The following is a 22,082-nucleotide window of genomic DNA, read 5'->3' on the forward strand; positions in this document are numbered from 1 at the left end:
TTACACACACACTAACACACGTTTCTTCCCTCTCATCAACTTCATCTGCATATATGTACACAGACAGTCTGGACTGACTGTCACTTCCCATTAGGGTCAGTCTCTCTCCCTCTCTGCCCTCTATTTCCATTCACACCTGGCTAAAACATCTTATTGCTGGCACCTCTGGATAAAACCTCAGTTATAAGTTATACCATTACTTATTATAATAGCTTATTTGAAATTGACAAGTCTCTTTATCAATACTGGTACAACCTTTCTGACTGGAATTAACATCATTTTTGACCAGATACCCAAAGGACACGCAGGACTTGAAAGCGGTTATTGGACAATATTCAATATTCATTTGATTGGTTATAGGATAATATTCAAGAATTGTTTTATTTATCAATAATATAAATAATAATAACAACAATAAATCATGCTTATAATGTATTTAAACAATAATTATTTAAAAACAATTACATGGAACTTTATATCAGATATATTAGGGTCAGTAAGGCTAATGTAATGATGCATTAAAGTGATCCAAAGTAAAAGTTAAAACATTCACATTTTTTATTAAGCAGCACAACTGTTTTTAACATTGATAAAAAATAAGAAATATTTCTTGAGCAGCAAATCAGCATATTAGAATGATTTCTGAAGGATCATGTGACACTGAAGACTGAAGTAATGATGCTGAAAATTCAGCTTTGCTGTCACAGAAGTAAATTACATTTTAAAATATACACAAAAAGAAAACCGTGTTTTATTTGAAATCTATTCAGATTTTTAAAAAAAATCTACAACTTTAATACTGAAAATTATATAAGAGATTTCATATTTCCAAAGTGCAGCTGAGAACACAAATATGCTACAATGTATGAGCTTTAAATGAAGAGAAATATGCCTAACATATGTCAGAGAGTTTCCAAGACTTCCCAGACTTCTGAAATATGAACATTTAAGTGGATGACTAGGGCATAACTAATTCACATGCACTTAGCTGAGGAGAGAGAGAAAAAAGTCTGAATCAAGAGAAGGATTACGGCTGGTACTCAGTGATCCAAATACTTGAATTATTTAAAGAAGTGGAATCTTCATTAATATATTATTGTATATGCCTTAGTGCGGACAAGCTAGGAGAAGTAAAGGAGAGAGAGAGAGAGTGGAGTGAGCGAGAGGGGTTTGATTATTGACAGTGCAGTTGTTAATACACAGAGAAAGAGAGTGTGAGAGAGTGATCAGAAAGGCAATAAATACTTTTATCTCTTCCACTGTTTATTTTCTTTCACAAGACAGAGTAAAGTATCCTTACTTGACTCTCCTCAACTGCAGTGACTGCATTCATCTCATACCGGACAACACAGAGCTTTTCTGGGAAAACAGAGAGGCGGATCAGAAAAGAGAGCATTTTAAAATGTCAGGAAGAAAATAGGAGGAGAGAAAGAGGAACTGGATTGTGAGGTGTAACAAATGAGGTATTAGGCCTACAGGCAGATAAACAGATTGACCACAAAACCATGTTATAGTTTCTCCTGCACATTACATGCAAAACATTACACAGTTTTAATTATAAGCAGAGGCAGAATCATGAGATTCCCCGATGACTCTTACTGAAGCATTCAAGTCAATACGTAGCCTACAAGTTCATACTTTAGTTAAGGAATTTGTTGCATTTGTATAATCAATCACATCAACCTCTACACTCTCCATACAAACTCTCAAAGCAGAATATTAAAATTTCCTACTCTCTTTTCACATGTAAAATTGATCCAGAAGTTTCTTTTGGCACAGTGAGCTTATAAGAGCGGAGGAAGTAGAGAATGTAATTTGCTGTACCATCTGCTCTGCTGTATGTTTATGTGGGGTGTAACTGAGTGTTAACAGGAACAGGGCAGATGCTACACTTAGGAGTAAACAAGAATAAACAAGACCAGTAATAAAAAAGATGTGTCAAGGTTTACGCTTTATCAGGCAATTAATTTAATTTAATTAATGTTTAACAAAAGTAAATTCTTTCATTGTATGGTGATCCGAAAGAACGTTTTCCACTTTCAAATCTCAACAAATATCTACGATAATTTCAATAATAAATGATTTAAAATAAATTAAAATGAATCACAAATTATATTTAACAAACAAATTCTTGCAAAAGTTGTGTTCAAACTGATTATTTAATGGCTTTTCTTCCTTTTCATTTTCTTTTAGAGGCGGTATGAATGCAGGACTGGCTTACCTCACAAAAATAGTAGGCCTAAACTAAAGTCCAACACTCATAGTGGTAACATTTTCATTCATCCGTTTTTTTAAATTTACTGACAAAACTCGTAATGCTAGAATCTTTCTCTAAAATTTTCTGTCAGTGACTACACCGATTTACATCCCACAGCTGTTTGTGTTTGATTCATTAAATGGAATCGGCTCATTAGAGTCTTTCATTCGTGAACCGGACTACACTGGTCGCGCTGTATATTTTTGATTCAATAAAAAAAGAATCGGCTCATAAGAATCACTCGTTCGTGAGTCACACTACACTGTTGCGAAGAACTGTAAATTTGTAATTCCCTAAAAAAAAGGACCCGACTATAGGCTCCTTGATGACGTTAACCGTCGAATTCAGCAATTTTGTGGCGCCAGTAAATAATTACAGCACAGGAAAAAGCTATGAAGAATGTACGTGCAAGAACCATTAACGCAAACTCATTCTGGTATTATTTTTTATCCTAATCTTTATACATAAGATTATATACTGTAAAGATTAGCATTGAATTGGGTGCATATAAATACTTTTTTTTTAAAAGAATAAATAGAATCTGTCATTTTTTTGTGCAAGTGAGACTCATAAAAACACATTTAGTTTAACTTGTTAAAAAAGCTGAACGTGTTAACTGTGGAAGAAATGTAAATGTTTTAAGCAACAACAGCCCTCATTACAATTCAAGCATTCTAGAGGTGTTTATCATGTGTGAAGCTAAGCCCAGAGTTTAGTTTTGTAAGATTCAAAATTTAGACAGCTCAATACATCACCTCTGCCAAAGAAAGAAAGAAAGAAAAAAAAAACTTTTTGTGAAAGACAGCTCTACTTCAGATGACTAATTCAAACTGAACTTCTCAGCAGAGACAAGACTGGATATGAAAAATCAACAAAATGACAAGAGTTATTTTATATCAAACATTTGAGGAAGTGATGCAAAGAGCTGAACAGAGAAGTGAAGAATCAAAAAGAAGAAAGGTGGAGGAAGTGAAAGTGAACAGTAATGTAGCCTATATCTGGGCCGCTGAATTCAGGTGTGATGGGAACGCTGTTGTCAGTGTGATTTATGAAAATAGAAAATGTATATATTATAATGACCATTCTCTCTGTGTGTGTGTGTGTGAAAGAGAGAGAGCATTTGAAAGAGGGATAGAGAGTACATTTTCAGATGACACAGCCTACATATGCAGACAACAAGGTTGCATCGAAATCTAAGACCTTTCCTGACCTCATCCTACATTCTTCCATGACGGATTCCCTTTGGACAGAAATCATGGAGTTGTATTTGGCTTCAATCATTATGAAATAGCAAAAACTCTCTCTGATCAAAAATACTGTTTCATACTTTATAAAACATATTAGTGTTGAGAATTTATTATCATGTCAAGGCCAAAAACACATCTGCTCAGTGACTAGCAGTGAACCTTGGTCTAAAAGTATACAACTAAAGCAAAGTACAAAAAGAAAAGGATAAACAAATGAAAGCGATAACCTTGACGAGAGATGATGTGTGATTGCGCTATTTATATTTAGTCTATTTATACATCACTGTTGCACACCCAAACACACACAGTGTCACAGCTGTCTGAGACAGCGAATGTAATTACACCGAATTAAACAAAGCACATTGATCAGAAGGCATTTAATGTCAAGACTTTGTTCGGCTACTGCACAGACTCCAATATCTTGCCTTTTTAGCATATTGGAGTGTAAACACCCATCAGAACAGACTCCTGCCAACTCTTTGATTTCACAAAATTGCACAGCTTGCTGAGGAGCTATTTCTATTACTTTTCTAAATGATTGAACTGACTTTTTTTGTGTGCCTGGCACAGTAAAACAAAATACAAAATATAAACTTGCATTGAAGGAGGATCCTAGACATATCTATGTGCCAAAATACCATACAGAAAAAAAAAATATATATATTTAAACTTGGGCCAGTAAGAAACCACACAGGACTCTCTAGCACCCACATACTAACATGATAATAATCACTCAGAACAAGTTAGCAATTACACAGCACAAGCTTAGTAACTAACAAAACACCCAGTAATTATTGGCCTGGTAATGATTAATAGGCTAGTCTTATTATAACCAATGCTAGAGTTAAGAACTATGGTACATGCTTCAGATATCCCAAAAGATGGCATAGATTAAATCATTAAGAGCCTGATGAACTGTTAGAAATAAACAATATCAATATAAGAAAATGTTAAGTTAGATTGACTTCCGATGACGTTGAATTAGAACATTGTCAAACTATAGCCTAAGTGCCTAAATAATATAAAATACATTACATATATATATATCCTATGTAAACAAGTAATTGTTACCTATGATGTTACTTTATTGCACCAACTTTGCATTGATGATAGCACAAAAGACCATTTCACAAAAATATAAGCATGCAAACAAACAAACAAACAAACAAATAAACCTTATGAGTGAGGTTTATTTGAAGTTACAGCAATAATGGATGTGCACTTTCACAAGTGTACACCCATTAAAACTGCTTAAACTTGAGTTTGAACATTTGGAGAACTCTGGAGGAAAAACAAGCTACTAAATACATGTCATTTCTCAGAGATGCAGATCACCAATGTCACTATTAACAATCCAACGGGGGCTAAAAATATAAACAAGCATTAAAATAAGACAAAACAACTAAAGCTTAAGGGATATCTTATTTTTATTCACCTCCTCAAGTGTTTTTCTTTGAGGAATCTTGGTTCCCATCTGGACAACGCAGGATATATTAGGTAGTGTGATTTCTACACTTTCTACACCCTAAAGTTAAAAATTAATAAAATCTTATAAATGCAAGTTCATTATCCTCAATCCTTATCCAGTAAATCAGGAACAAGTGGAAAAGTCATGGGGCCTTTAAAATATTGCCTACTGTTGATAATGGTGGTTAAAGATCAATATGGTTCTTCAAATGATCATGATTTCTTGATAAAGACAAAGTGATGCAAGGAACCATTGAAATAACCTTCTCATCTAGTCTGTAGTGATTCAAATCCCAATTCAGACACTTCTTTTTCTGCACTTCTGCTCTCCATCTAAGCGGCCCGTATGGTGATAAGTGTGTCAACTGGGCTCGTGCCGGTGGAAGGCAACAGAGAAATGGGACACGCGATCCTTCTCAGTCCAACCCTCGGTGCCTGCTGTTGAGTTTTGGGTCGTGAGCTGGCCGCCGTCCTTTCACACACATGGTGGGCTGTGGGGTGAATCAGAAATTCACACGGTCACAGAGCTTCCAGCAAACAACCCAGCTGACTAAACACTCACACAAGGTCACGGTATCAGTGCAACCGCCTGAGGGCCAGAAATGCTACGGATGGAAAGAAGGTATGACAGGGTCACAAAGCAAGAGAGAGAGAACTTTTTCGCATCTTAAAGGTATTTGAGACTTTCTGTGGGTTTCTTTAAAATAGCATATCACTACGCTATGTACAGCCACAGCATGTGACTGTACAGTATGGATGGAATGACCTTCTACATTTGCTAAAATGTATATAACAATCAGAACATTCTAAGTGGGATATTGTATCCAATAATGATATGCAATTAACCACTACTCAGTCAGTGGCTTAACAGACAGCATTTTGGTTTGAAGACACCTACAGAAACTAGCTTTCAAGACATCTATCTGGTATGTATAATTTGTGTTATGAATAAACCAGAATTCTGCTTCTTGACTCATAATTTGATTGGATTTGCAGAAACATTTTACTTAAAGTTTAATTAAATGCTAAATAACTGGATGAGATTATACCCTAGAAATCCACTGCAAACATAACTTTAGATTAAATGATGTGAAGAGAATACAATAAAATCATAGATATATAGGCTAATTATTATTATGACCACAACTATGAGTCTGTGTGTGTGTGCTTGTAGGGGTGACAATGTGTCAAGCTGAATGCATAATTCAGGTGGACCGTCTTCAGTGACGATGGGGGAAGCAATGTGCAGGTCAACACAGACTGAAACATGACAGGAAAGTAATACAGCAGCAAAGCATATTTTTCCAGTCTGACAGGCCAGAGTTTGTTTGTGTGTGCAGAGTTACATGTCAGGAATATTTGATGTGCCTGACATGCAGTGTTTAAGGTGAAGGTGGATTAGATGACTGGAAGTGGGAGAATAAATTGCTTAACTTGAGTTTGGACTTTTGGAAGACTTTGGAGGAAAAACAAACTAATAAATGTATGATTTTCTGAGATGCCGATAGCAAATGTCACTATTAGCAATCCAAACATGTTTATTGTGACACCAGTGATGCATTAAGAAATTAATTTTAACCTAAAGTGTGCTCTTTTCTGTAAAAATGCTCTTTAAATTTGAAACAACAACAACATAGTTTCAACTGTTGGTAGATTTGATATACAGACTTGATACAGATCATTTGTTTAAAGGGGTCATATGATGTTGCTAAAAAGAACATTATTTTGTGTATTTGGTATAATGAAATGCGGTTTAAGGTTAAAAAAACACATTATTTTCCACATACTGTACATTATTGTTTCTACTCTATGTCCCGCCTTTCTGAACCGTGTTGATTTTTACAAAGCTCATCGTTGAAAAGAGAGGTATGCTGTGATTGGCCAGCTATCCAGTGCATTGTAATTGGCTGAATACCTCAAGCGTGTGACGGAAATGTAACACCCCTTGTCATACTGTGATGCCATCTCCTGGCACGATGAGACAAAACTAATGAAACCCATTACAAACGAAGCATTTGTTGCGTCCAGTGGGGACATAATTACTGATTATAATGATTTATACTGTCTTTTTACGCGTTGTGTTGCATCGCACCACGTAACCATAAAACCATGTCTGCATTTGTGTTCGGAGAAACGACAAACAACAAGCCTACTCTACACTGCTCAAAACTCGCGTTTGAATCATCAGTGGCAAAATCTTTAAAAATAAAAAACGTACTTACAGTCAGTGAGTCAGAACAGCCGGCAGATCAGGAAACAGTCCACCATAAAATGCATTGCACACATCTGAATATTTGGGTTAAACTCTTCTGGAACAGTGTTGTAAATACAACTTAACCACTGATTTGTAGTCGTGTCCTCTTTTGGAAGGCCAAAAAAAGTATTTTCGATTGCACAATGAAACACAGCAACACACGGCAGGCTTGAGTGAGTGGAGGCCAGCGGCCTAGAGTGAGCCGTGGCCTAGAGTGAGCGGAGGCCGGCTTGAGAACGGCCAGCAGGCAAACACTAGTGACAACCCTGGGCTGGACTTCGTCCATGGTGAAGGCCGATCCAGTGATTCACAGCGCAAAGTTGATGTATTTCCTCAGCAACCAGCACAGATCAGCTCTAGGCATGACGAAGTGAATATCATCCTCTTTTGGAAGACCAAACAGACAGCTTTCACAACGAAACACACAGCGTCTCCACAACATGGCAGCGGCAGCAACAGCGAGAATAAAAGTTACGCCTTCTTTCTTTGCGTGAACATTTGGGCGGTGTTATGCAAATCTTTCCACATCGTGACATAGACATGGGGGCGTGTTAGAACAAGCCGTATTAGGGGGGTGTGGTTGACTCTTAACTTTGATATAGAATATCTCTTTGGGTTTGAGACTTTAGTCTTTGCAACTTTACAGATCTTCTTTATGCACCAAGAGATTGTAACACTCCAAAGAGAAAGGAAAAATTTAAATAGCATAATATGACCCCTTTAAAACTACTATATGTATTTTGTTGGAAACATACAAAACTTAATTAATGCGCAAGTACATCAAACCGTAGCGCTGTCAGAAAGCATTTCTATGGAAGCCCGTTTCCGCCACTGAAGAAAAAATAAAAAAAGTCAGTAGTGACTTTTTATCTCACTTATTTTTCTCAGAATTGTGAGATGTAAATGTTCATTTAAAATATATGTACTATTGTTAATTCATGTTCATTCATAATACATCAACCTGTAACGTTAAAACATATTAATGTATAAGGAAATTAACATTAATCTAGATCAGTAGCTAACATATTCACTGTTAGTTCATGATACCAAATGGATTATCTAATGTTAATAAGTTGAACTTTATTGTAAAATGTTACCAAATTTTGACTTCAGAAAGCATTCCTGTATTAATCCATTACATAATAAAACTGTTTGTATGCACACATAGATGTGAATATCCATGAGTGTGTTATGTGAATGTGTAAACAGTCTTGACTGCAGTGAGGTGCTATCTTACAAACAAACCTCTAGAAAATGCAATTGTTTTCCCACCTCTTTGTTTTATTAATATGCAGCCTGGTACCGCACACTTCTGAAATAACAAGAATTTTCTGCTCTCTCTCTCTCTTCTTCTGATAAGAACAGTGTTGGGCTAAATGATGACATTGATTCAAGGTTCTAGGCTGACAGACAAACCTAAACATATACAAAAAACATGAGACACCAAAACAAAAAGCTGGTTAGCGGTTTAGCTTTGCAGCAAGATTTTTTTTTCATAATTTTTTTTCCCCATACTTAATGATGTGGCGTGCCTCTCTGATAGCATTCAGAGTTTAGTAGGAGAGAGAAACTCCACGTCCCGTGAGTCACGAAAACCGGCGTCGTCAGCAGTCTGCTCCATCTCCCTGTATATTCATTATCCCTCTTTTCCTGGCAATTAGGACTGATCTCTCACCTCTTCCTGCATCCACACCATCATTTCCTGTGGTGGCGGGAGAGCGCTCACACCTTCCTCATGTGTCAGGGCTTTTGTGTGCGGCTGCAGTATGAGAGAAAGGAGCTGATGTGATGTTTACAAATGTAGCCATATGACTGACTATCTATCTATCTATCTATCTATCTATCTATCTATCTATCTATCTATCTATCTATCTATCTATCTATCTATCTATCTATCTATCTATCTATCTATCTATCTATCTATCCATCCATCCATCCATCCATCCATCCATCCATCTATCTATCTATCTATCCATGTCTGTCTGTCTATCAACATATGAGTATCTATCATCCATTTATCAGGCAGTTAGCTTGTCAGTCTGTCTATCACTTCATCTATAATCAGCCTCTCTCACATATTCTTAGGGGTACTCTGTTTACATGGCACATGCATATTGATTAACATAACTGTTGTGCGGTGTGTCACGGATGCCTGTAACCTTGGCAGAGCTGAGTGGGACTCCCACGGACCGCACAGCACATGTGCTGTAGCTAAAAGTGCACCAGTTGTTGAAGTTCACAAAATGACTCATATTTTTCCTCAGAAAGGAGGGATTGTATAATTTGGCAAGGAGAGTGAAGGCAAGAGCCCATCTGTTGAAAAGGTCGAGATCTAAGCTTCAAACTTGGATGTTAGGAAGCTAGAGTACAAAGCATTCATTACGAGGCAGAAGTTTGTGGGATGGTCAATGAAAGGTCACCAAAAGGTCAAAAACCATCAAGCTGATCACTTATCTGCCAGGATTGAAAGTCATATTCACAGCACAGGCTCCAAAAAATGATTTCAAGTTCAAAACAACATAATTTTCTTGTTTTCTTGCCTAATTATTTGTGGTAGTGAAGCCAGTAATTTTTATATGATTAAAATGATTAACCATGTAGCAACCACCCAGAACACACCACTCCCATTTTCTCCAGAAAATGTAAAAAGTTTAGACTGTAAGTAGGCTACAAATCATCAAACATTATGGTCCTATAGGAAATGCTTATTCCAATCATATTCATGCATTGCCAAAATCTCTAACAATTCCTCAAAAGCTCTGTAATACACTGAATATGAAAGTGAGAACATTCCTGGAGTCTGAATCCAAACCATTTGCCTCTAGAGCCCAAACCTAATTTTTCTTTATGTATAATGAGGGCCTGTGAGACTAACTTTTAAGAGCAAATAACATTAGCTTGGTTCCCAATCATTTTATTATGACGTGACAAAATCGAGACTATGCTCAACTCAGTGTTCATAATACACTGGTTCAGTCTGTGCTACATTTAAACTGACAGTAATTATCTTACAGCCATATCACCCAGCAGCCCAAGACTGGTTGCCCACTGAAGCTAAGCAGGTTTGAGCCTGGTTAGTACCTGGATGGGAGACCTCCTGGGAAAACTAGGTTGCTGTTGGAAGAGGTGTTAGTGAGGCCAGCAGGGGGTGCTCACCCTGTGCTCTGCATGGGTCCTAACCACCCCAGTATAGTGACGGGGACACTATACTGTCAAAAAGCACCATCTTTCGGATGAGACTTTAAAACCGAGGTCCTGACTCTCTGTGGTCATTAAAAATCCCATGGCACTTCTCGTAAAGAGTAGGGGTGTAACCCGGTGTCCTGGCCAAATTGCCCCCTGGTCTTTGTCAATTATGGCCTCCTAATAATCCCCAACCACTTGATTGGCTCTATGACTCTCTCTCCTCTCCACCTGTAGCATGTGTGTGGTGAGCGCACTGGCGCCGTTGTCCTGTGGCTGCCGTCGCATCATCCAAGTGGATGCTGCACACTGGTGGTGGTTGACGAGAGACCCCCCCACATGATTGTAAAGCACTTTGGGTGTACAACAATACACAACAAAGCACTATATATATGCATCATTCATTCATTCATTCATTCAATAAATTAGATTTTTTTTTTTTTTTTTTTTTTTTTGTGAGAGAGATTTCATTGAGTTAAACCAGTGGAAGAATGGGATCTTCCTAACTTGTCATGTTTTTTGCCTTATAAAGCTATACAACCCTTTTTCTTGATCTTTAATATTTTATAGACAGAGTATTATTATTTTTAGAAATACATTTTAAGTCAAAAATCAAAGTCAAAAGAGCCCAATCCCAAATCTCCATAGGAAGAATAAAGAGTGTGGGATGAGTTACATGTAAAGTTTAATACTTAGGGCTAATTAGCGAGAATAGGGCAAGACCAAAGAAATAACAAATAAATTGCTTTTAAAGTCAGATGGTAAACTCAACAAGACTGCAAGGTTTTCAAAACAAGTGAAAGGACAGACTGGACCCTGAAAGAAAATCAACATCTGACATCCCTACTGAGTTCACAGTTCTTAGTGCCCTGGTGTGTGACCAGTTTCTAAATGTCTTCATCAGCACTTTAAAACAACGGGTTTGTTGCTGCACCTCCTGGAGATAAACAATATTGTGTGTCAGTTGAGCAGGTTCCTCTGGGAGGAGAGGCACAGACTGCATGACTCCTCCTCTCACGCAATGTTGTTTTGTCTTTCTTTTCAGGCATGTCTCATGCTTACTTGTAATTCAGTGTCTGTTTACCGATTAAGCACTGTAAATGACCCTATTTAAGACAGTCTAAGACAATATTTACCAGTCCTCATTTACCCATTCTCATGTTTTTCCAAACCATTGTTGTTCAATGGAACAAAGATAAAATTCTCAAGAAAATCTAGCCTGCTTTTTCAATATAATGCAATAAACAGCAACCAATTAAATGTATTACGAAGTACAATGTGATTAAACTGCAGCCTCACTTTTCTGCCTGCTGGAGATAAACCAAAATGGAGAAAGGAAGACACCACCGGGGAGGTAGAACAATTTATATTTATCAGTGTCCATCCTATACCGGGTCCCCCGAGGGAGAGGGAGGGAGGAAAGGGGGAACATTATCCTCTTTACTCTGGATTAAAGTGGCCTTGTGATTGACCCTACTACTTTCTGGATTGTGTGATCCTGATGTGACAGGTGCTTTTGTCAGATGATGCTGAATAGGGACATTAACCCCCTTTGTCCTACACAGAGACGTACAGGACACAGGGACATTAACACTCTCACCTTACACAGACACAGAGATTTACAGCTTTTTACTGTGGCCACTTGGCTCAGCGAAGATAGGCGTTGCTGTCATGGCAGATTTATTAGGTACAGCCAGAGAAATACATATCCTAAAAACAAAACACAAAACCATATATTAATTATGGTACACTATAAATTCATTTGAAACAAATTTACCATTATTGATTAGATATTTATAATAGAATAAATCTTTCTTTCCTTGTGTCCTTTAAACATTGGAATTCATCACATGGATGACTTTATACCATCATGATCAAACACTCAAAAATATATCACTAAATCCCACCACACTCGTGATAGCTAATATAACAAGTGGATATTTTTTCTTAAGACTTCATCTTGGAAAACGAAAGCCCTAAAACAGGGAAAGATCGCTCCTCCTATCTTTCTGTCGTCAGAGGGCAAGTGAGAGCAGACAGGTAGTTTCATCTGCTCAGAAAGAAAACATTGGACAGGCATTGGGACAAACGGACACACATTAGATTTCCTTGTAGCTGCAGGTCCGTCTGAGGAAGAGAAAGCAGGATGGAAACATTTTTAGAATGAAAGTGAGCCAGGAAAGGGTCTAACTCCGTCTTTCATTTGGTACTACAACCTCTAGTGATGCTGATTCTAATTCTGCTGATCGGTTCTTTTGAACTGTCTATTTTACTGAACGGTTCAAAAGAAACAAAACGAAAGATTCTTTTAATACGTCACAGCGTAACTGCGTCATCAAACGCTCACTGACATCCCCTCGTAGCATATTACCTGCTATAAAACGTTCCAAGAAAGACACATTGATGTTTATGCTTTTCTAGTAAGTTTTATTAATTATGGTGTTTTTTTTTTGCAATTCACTGTCTCTCAGATTAGTTTCATCATGATTTAGCTCATAAAAAGTACTAAAATCCAATTGAACAGGTATTTTTTTTTTTTTTTTTTGCAGTTTCTAGGCTATTTAATACATTAAACCCAACTCTTATTCACACTGTTCAAACTTTCACGCTTTTAAGTCACAAACAGTACGTTGTATTTTTAAACATGTATGCGACTATTAAAATTAATTACCTTTCGCTCTTACTGTCACTTTTCAGTTTTCTTTATACGAATCCAAAAATAGACGGTTCTCGGTTCAAGAACCGCTCGAGAGCTCGTCAGCCATTCAACTGATTCATTGAAAAGATCCGAATCACAGGAATGGCTCTTTCACGAATCGGGCATCGCAAATACCCTCCTCCACACCTCCCTCCCGTAGTGCTCCAGCTTTCCGACTCCTGAAGAGACACGGGCGCCTGTGATCCGTCAACCACCCGAGCATCTCCAGCATCCAAACGCAGTTTCTAACCAGAACAGTCATCTGACTCATCGTTTAAGTGGTATACAATACCAGAAAGCTTCTTTCCCGTCACATCGACTGATATTGCAAAACTTTAAATGCTCTTCTTATGGCTGTCTGAAAGCTTCTTATAACTGCTAACTGAAGCTTATATGAAACATTTCTGTCTGACATCTCTCGGAGTCGTCTCTCTTTAAAAAAATCTCGGGGATTGTGAGACTTCTATGTCGGCGATGTTGTTTTCCATCTTAATCGATACCTGAGACCAGGGGTCAAGAGTTAAGAATTTGTAGCCTATTTGGTGTGGATCGTTTGAAGATAATTAAAACAGATCAAACTTTTATCACATATGACACGGATTATTAAAGATGAGACGCTTATTTTGACGATCACAGTGGGATAAAGTACAGCGCATCATCACCGCACCTTCAGGATGTTCCGGCGAGGTAAGATCAACATTTTAGATTATATAATTGCGTTTTTGGTGCAGTTCAAGCAAATGCGTGATGCTGAAAGTAGGTTACATTTCTGTTCATTGCGCGCGTGACTCTTCCACGCGCATCCGAGTTTATATATCTGAAACTCTTTACGAGGTTTTTAACCAGGTTAGTTTCAGGTTTGTCTGGCTCTTTAAGCATTTGACTGTGCCCCGATGAAATATTAATACACAGCACGTAATATTATTCTTAAAAATAGACAAGCGATGCCGCACTGCAGCTGACAACTACTAGAGCTTATTTACTGCACGCGCTTAACTAGTACTAGTAAAAAACACAGTTAGTGATCTTTTTTTAAGACTAGAGAGGCGGTGCATGGCGACAGGCGCCCATGGGACCAGTGTTTGTGAACTCTTAGCTATATGCTGCACGCACATCAATAAATTATAGGTGCGTGAATTTTGCTGTCTATGTCAGTACTTAATACGTGGCATATAATGTGGACACAAATTGAAATATATTACTCTACTGTCTAAATATCAAAACAAATCTTGCACGGAATAATTCAAGAAACATCCAGGTCATGAAATCTGATGGATCACATAAGTGTGCCCACAGAGAGGTGCTGTTTTACTTTTGTAGACATTTTTGCTGTGGGTTTAACTTTACTTATGTCTTCTTTCTCTTTTTTGTAATTAGTTGTAGCTAATTATTTTGGATGATAATATTTGAGCAATTTCGAATTTTCTTGACGTGCTCACACACACACACACACACACACACACACACACATACAGACTTCTGAAGCTGTCATTGTAAGAACATCTCAGAGACTAAATGGTTTTCATACGAAAACAATATTTACTATGTATTACAACTAAATTTCACCCTCACTTAAACCTGTTGCATTATTAGATCTAAAGCAAAAACAGTTTTGCTGTTTGTGATTGTGTGGACCAGTTCAAATGCCTTCAAATGTTGGTTTTTGATGTGTTTTACTATATTTTAAAACCTGTACCTTTACACATAGTTTTTTTTTAGCTACATAAGCGTAGACCTCTCACAGATTCAATGGTTTTCATATTAAGATAATGATATAAACATAGCCACAAGCACTTTTTTATATGTTCTACATTTCATATATTTATGTGACACATATTCTACATTAAAAGTACATTTGAACAATAACTGCTGTACAAAGAGTAAAAAAAAGAAAAAAAATGCAGAAAAGCCGCCTCTTTTTACTAATTGCGTAGATGAACACAATTTTTCTATTTTTCTTTCATCTCTTCTGACAAATTTTCAGTCAAATCGTTCTATGTGTGCTAGATCAGAGCCAGTTTCTTATTCTCCTAATAACTGAGAAACTTATTTCTGATGTAGCCGAACTACAGTCCTGCATTTCAGCCCATGGGCCCCGACTATTTTATGCCCCTCAGGCTGCACTTTGGGCAAATTTTCACATCATAGTTCAGACGTGGACCGGGCCTTGGGCCTGTTTTAGGCTTCTCCTTATTTTTATATTTTAGACATCAACCAATTAGTCATGAAAAAATTGATAAATAAATAGTAAATAGTAAAATACTAATAAATAGTGTTTTCTGAGTTGGTGTCGCAAGAATGAAGTTGTCGATCCTGACTCGGCATCTCCTCATTAGACACGCATTTAGAGAGAAGTGCATCTTTACGGATTATGATTATTATGAAAGAGTTTTTGTTTTTGGTTTGTTTTATTTCCTAAAGTAGTAATTTAAAGCTTTCTTTAGATGTATTTATCATGTCTGTGAGGCATGTATTCGCTGCGTTTCGGTTCATTTTTGTGAAGCGCTCCTGTTCAAGATGAGATGGCAGAAAGCGCATCATGTTTATTTTCTTTACTTTATAAAAGCACAACGTTTTGTTGATATTGTGAGTGCACACAAAAAGTAGACCCTTTACAGTTACGAATGATGTATTACTCTAGTCTTACCTTTATGAGCAAAAATGACGGCGTATTCACTGAAAAAAAATTTCCTGCAAAGTACGCTTTAGCTTCCACTCTCCGTGCAAACTATTGGATATAGCACACATTTATCTAGATTTAACACTTAAACATTGTTATATGCTTGAACTGTTTTATATCTATAGATTTTATTTTAGGCAAGTCGTGATGATTTGAGAAGGCTAAATTGATCAAACATAGGTTCACTCGCCGCTGGCTGCTTGGTCGTAACTTTAAAAAACAAAAACTTATAGTTAACGAACAAAAATTCTCCAAACGTTTTTATAAATTAACTTAATAAAAAAAGAAACGAAATATAATAACTTTGCCATTACATACAAAAGGAACCATTTTAATAGTTGAAACAGTAGTATGAGCTGTTTTGGGTGAAGGGGAAAAAATACGCTTCATGTGAAAATCGCATGTTCAATTCAGCCAGCAGTGACTCAGTCCACCACCTTTTTTTTGCGGGTTTATTAAAATATACAATGAATTTCCATTATTCAGTTAACTTGCTAAAGTGGGAAAATAATGAAAAGAGAGTCCTCTTATGTAGCCTATCGTGACAAATTAAGAATCATGATAAGGAGTCACGGCTCGCGAGGATGGGGCTTAAATGTCAAAGAAATTAATTTAGCCCAGGCTACTTATTCTATCCACTAAAATAACAAGATAATACAAATAAAATGAGAAAATATAAATTATTAAATTTTAATATTTTATTCATAGTTCAGACAAAATCATGATTGGCTCTTCTCTGAAAAAAAAAAAAAAAAAAAAAACTCCACCTGTGCCTAAACTTAACCCTCAAAAAAACTTGTTGATATTAGTAGAAGGAAACCAAAACATGATTTTGCTTGTTTCAAATATTGAACCACTTTATATGTCCTCACAAGTAAATTTTTGTCATATTTGTGGGCAAAACCCCAACTTCTTACCCACACACATCAATTTTAATTAAAATATTTTCCAATATCAGCAAGAACTACTTTAATTTAAATATTTTGTCATTGGGTTTGGCGTCTGCCATTCTGCTGCTATGTACCTGCCTAAAAAAAAAAACCTCCTCCATCCGGTTATTTTTTCCTCTGAGGAGTGACAGCGGAGTCATAACACTTTTACTAATGCTCACCCTGCAGCTTCAAACCAGCCTGCTCTGGGAACCGCTTCCTCATTTTCTTCTCATTACAAAAGAATGTGTGGGTTTGAGTTGAGGCAAAATATGGGATGGAGAAAGAGAGAGGGGGGATTTGTTTGTGTGCTTAAAGCATTCTGCATCAGCGGTGGCACTGAGCCCCTCCTCAATGCAAACACACAATACAGACAATAAAATGATAAGGAGTTATGACTGTTTATTGTTGCCGCTCCTAGCAGTAGGGGTCTATGCTTACAGCCCCGGGGTACAGAAAAGGGTATTGAATGCATAATAATGGTGAGCAGCACAGATGTGTTTACAGGAGAGCTGTATGTCTGTGTCTGATAATGTGTGGTTTTACTGCTTACAGGGTTTTGACTGGTGGTGACACATTATAGAGCAACACAATTCCAATTAAAACTGCATTAAGTGGGTGTCTAAGTGGCTCATTTAGTCTTAGATGCCATATGGGAATTTAGCATATTATTTTTTTTTATATTTATGCAATTGGCTGATACTTGTTATTGGTTTGTACATTCCTTGGGAATGAAACCCATGATCTCGATGTGTGAGATGGAGTGAGATGCCAGACAGACAGATAGATAAACTCATAGATAGATAGACAGACAAGTAGGCAGACAAAGAGACAGAGAGACAGATACATTAGATAGACATACAGACAGTTATAAAGGCAGTGAAAAATGTACATATAAGATAGATAGATAGATAGATAGATAGATAGATAGATAGATAGATAGATAGATAGATATAGCCAGACATACAGAAGGACAGGTAGTCATATATGTACATAGATAGACAGATTGAAAGACAGGTGGATAAGTAGTCATATAATAGTTAGGAAGATAGATATATATAAAGGCAAAGTTAACCCAATCCCAATGAACAATCCCTTTAAAGGGTCAGGTCAGGTAGAAGTAGCACCTTTAGGTAATAATTGCACATTTGACAGTTTGCTCAAGGTACTCACAATGGCACCATGTATGAAAAGCACAGGTTGTTATAAGTGACAAATGAGTAAATTCATGCTTTCTTTCCCTAATGCTGCTTGTGAGTTCATCGAATCCCCACAGAACCATAAGATAGAGATGTTAAATGTAGACGAGATGATTCTGCGGGCCAAAAGGCTCCTGTTTTTTTGGCAGACGAGACCATGGATCTGGCCCACTAGCTGCTTGCCGTAATGAGCTGGTTTCTTTTTCTACCCACTTTTGCGATACCCTCTCTTAACCCCAGATTGCTTCAGGTTCTCCACAATATGGCACCTCTTTTTCCATTATCCCTCCACCTGCGTGAGAGCCTCAGCCTCGGAGTAGAAGCAGCTCAGATTAAATAAAGGGTTGAAACACAAAAAATTATATTGGCTGAAGCGCAGGCAGGAAACAGGAGGCTACTTACCATACAAAGTGCTACTGGCTGGGCAGTGAGCCGGTGCGGCTCGTCGGCCCATTTTAATAGCTCGTTCAGTTGAAAGCTCGTTTAGTCAGAGATTTCACACACAGCCAGAAAGAAATAGAGCCACGTACACCCCCCACCTGTGGCCGAGAAAATCTCTCATCCCCGCCAGATTGTGAACCTACTCTTAATAATGATTCAGTGCAAGTGTGCAAGTCCTCACTTGATAATTTCTAAGCATTTCTATGTTTGTAGGTGTTTGTGGCCGGAGGCATACATGCTGCATGTGGCCAACCATTAGCATGTGGAAAGCACACTTTGTTCACTAAAATAGAGCTGTAAGTGACTGATCAATTTGGAAGTGATTAAGAGGCTCTAAATGATTGTTCAACAGGTCTTATGTACAGCCAGTGACCTTCATATGTGGCTAATTGGATTGGAACGGGAGCCTTACGGAAACTCAGTGATCGTAATTAAAGACATACTGTGTACTGATATAAATGGATATGTTAGCATCAGGTATGACGCATAAATAATGTTTCGTATATTTGACCTATGTAGTGTTTAGAAAAATGAATGTGAGAAATTGTAACACTTAAAGGGGTAGTTCCCCTAAAATTAAAAATCTTACAAGTTTCTTTTGTGAAACGCAAACGTTGTATAAAAAAACACTTAAAAAAAGGACATTGTAAAAAATATTGTCTTTTGTGATCCACAGGAAAGACATGAGCATGAGTAAATAATGCCAGAATATTAATTTCTTGATAAACTATCCCTTCAATATGGTGGCTAACTAATGTAAACCCTAAATGTACCAAGATTAACCTAAATATTAGTTGTTTGCAACATATTGTCAAAATTTATAATTTTTCCACTGTTTAATGAACAAATGTCAACATTAATATACTGTATATCTACTCTATATTTTTACAGTTTATTGCATGAAATGTTGTGGAAAAAATATATTGTTTGAATATATATATATATATATATATATATATATATATATATATATATATATATATATATAGAAAGAGAAGAGAGAGAGATAGAGAGAGAGAGAGAGAGAGAGAGAGAGAGACAGAGACTAAAATAAAAAATATATTATTGCTATAAAAATATTATGCGAAATATCACTGTTGTACTACTGTTATTGTTGTAATAAATCAGTATAAAATCACAGAATTGTATTTAAGAAAAATAATAATTAGAGAGAGGGGCACAAAAAACTTGAACATCCATAATAAAACATTGCACATATATCAATTGAATTAAATCAAAGCCTTGAGAATCAAACTAACCCATGTTGTAACTTCATTTTCATTACGGTTTCATTAAAATCTAAAGTGCAGACACAATATGTGTAAAACAGGCTTAATTGCACAAGTATATGAGTAAATGCACTGTTTTTCTAACATTATTCACTGAGTCATATAAATGTTGTTCAGAAAAGGGCAAAACCATGAACCCATTTGTATATATGTCACATCTTCTTAAAAATGTTTTTATTCATCGCCGTTCACCTCACTGCTGGATAATCACCACAGTATGCTCATATTTAGCATTTCTAGAATCATAAAAATAGATCCCGGCCAAGTCTGACCCCTTTACTGTGTCATACAGATGATTAACCCAAACTCTCAGCAAACATTTGGCCCTCTTTTTCTCTTTGGAGTGTTAATTAAATCTGAAGGGTAGGAAGGCGCGGTCATTAGCTGATGATAATTAGGAGTCAACGAGAGAAAAAGCAAACAATAATCTTTCGGCAGAGGTCTGCCGTGTCACCGCCTATTGAGAGATTAATGATGTATTAACGGGAGAAGAGGCGAACCGTACGGCGAAAGGTCATCTGTGACGTGAGCTCCCTTTGGAAACGGGAAGGCACGATGCTGGGTTCTGTTTGTGCTTGTCAGCTAGCTGTCTCCCTGTTTGTACAGCGGAGAAGAGTACTTCCTGCATAAGATTTCCATTTTATTAACTTGGAGTCGAGTGAGCTGGGGGTGAAAGTAGAAAATGATCCTGCTCTTTGTCAATTGCCTACAACTTTTAGAAACCTTACTTGACATAAAAGACACAAAGGTCAAAATAAGGAGGTCTGTAATACCTGGAGAAAGCTGTCTATTAGCATTCCCATTCACCTCAGGCAGCTGCTCAGCCAGTGGAGGACCCCTGGATGAGATCCCTAAAAAACAAAAATCAATCACAGGCCCCCCAAAAAACTACAATATATGAAACATTTGTGATTTTATATGTTCAGGGCTCAACAAGTAAGAATTATCTACCAGTTAACCAGCCAAACTCTGACTCCTTGGTTGGCATAGTTTTTTTTTCCACTAAGGGACTACAAAGGTCTTGAGTTTATCTCTCTGAAGAATATCATTGTTTTTATTAGACCGAGTGCAACTGCAGCTGTTAACACAGTATGTCAGTTGATATATGAGAACGCATTTTATGTTGACCACTTCGGGCTGTAAAGCAATATTTCAGGGTCAAAGATATTAACTGAAATAAATCTTAAATATAATTGAAATCTAAATATTAGGTTAAAAAACCTATACTTAAAAAACTGGCCTGGAAATAAAGTACTGTATTTTCCAAAATATAAGTCACATTTTTAATCATCTGAAACGTGCAACAATTTATATTCCAAAGCGACTTATATAATGCAATTAATGTCAAGCACGCAAAACACATATATTTTTGGTGAATGAGAGCGGTATGTGAGCCCAAGTTTACGTGTATAGTGCATTTCTCACACGTCATAAGTTTTAGTTTCACTATGAATGAGTTTGTTTAGGCTTGGCGTCTAAAATAAATGTTGTTTATAATGAATGCCACTATAATTTATGTTTGTTTTATACTTACATTTTTCATTCTTGTTCTGTTCTGAATACCATTAAATGTATAGGATTTGTTGTGGAGTGAGAGGAACTAAAATGCATGTTTATAGTGTTTATAGCATTTGGACATTTCAAGGTATATTACATTATTTCTGAATATAAAAATAAAGTTGACTTATCTGTGCAATTTTAGTCAAATGTGACTCATTTTCCAGAAAATACAACACAAGAATGATTAAAACTAATATACTAATATTTTGTAAAGTCAAAAATGAATACAAAATTATTAAAAACTAAAATTAAAACTGTAAATATAAAAATGAAAGCTAATTCAAAATATTAATAAATACTACTATAATAAAAAATATTACAGTAATACTAAAATAACCCTGAAAGGATTCAGCCGCTTCAACACTGGCCTAGCAATGTCTCTGCATACTTCATATGATAATAGTCACAAACTTACATAATGAACACCGCTGGACCATTTTGCCTGCTCTGAAGTCTTCCCAGTTGCTTTAATGAAGGTGAGTTAAAATACAGAATGTGCTCATTTGAACTGCACCATCTGAAGTGAATACTTTGTCCATGAGGTTCTGCATGATTTACTGCATTCAGAAAAGATGAGAGCTTCGCCTTGATCCTGACAGTTTAAAAATTGAGCGCTCATTATCACAGTCTGTTAAAAGACAGAACAAGGACGTCGGGTCTGTGTGTTTTACCCCTCTTTTCCTCCCAGACATTTGTATCTCAACTGAAGGCTGGAGGAAATACACACCTTGAACATCAAGAGTGTTTGACAGGAGCCATCCAGTTCTGAGATTTGACATGGCAGCCTTCACTTTCCTTGAGACATGACGTAAAGACGTGTTCAAACACATCTCGGACTCCACAGAAAATTAGCTCGTGGAAATAATGTGAGAGGACGT

General features: G+C 36.8%; 1 protein-coding gene across 1 annotated transcript in view; it reads left to right on the plus strand.

Annotated features, from left to right (window-relative positions):
- The first annotated feature begins 13,263 nt into the window (after nt 1–13,263).
- The window catches only part of LOC109097716 (reticulon-4 receptor-like 1), a 107,119-nt gene continuing 98,300 nt past the window's right edge, over nt 13,264–22,082 (plus strand). Inside the window, exon 1 of the mRNA XM_042732943.1 lies at nt 13,264–13,793. Within this exon, the coding sequence (XP_042588877.1) occupies nt 13,781–13,793 (13 nt within the window). The 5' untranslated portion in view covers nt 13,264–13,780. The remainder of the gene's footprint in view (nt 13,794–22,082) is intronic.

Source organism: Cyprinus carpio, chromosome B10 (genome assembly GCF_018340385.1).
Source record: "Cyprinus carpio isolate SPL01 chromosome B10, ASM1834038v1, whole genome shotgun sequence".
NCBI lineage: Eukaryota > Metazoa > Chordata > Actinopteri > Cypriniformes > Cyprinidae > Cyprinus > Cyprinus carpio.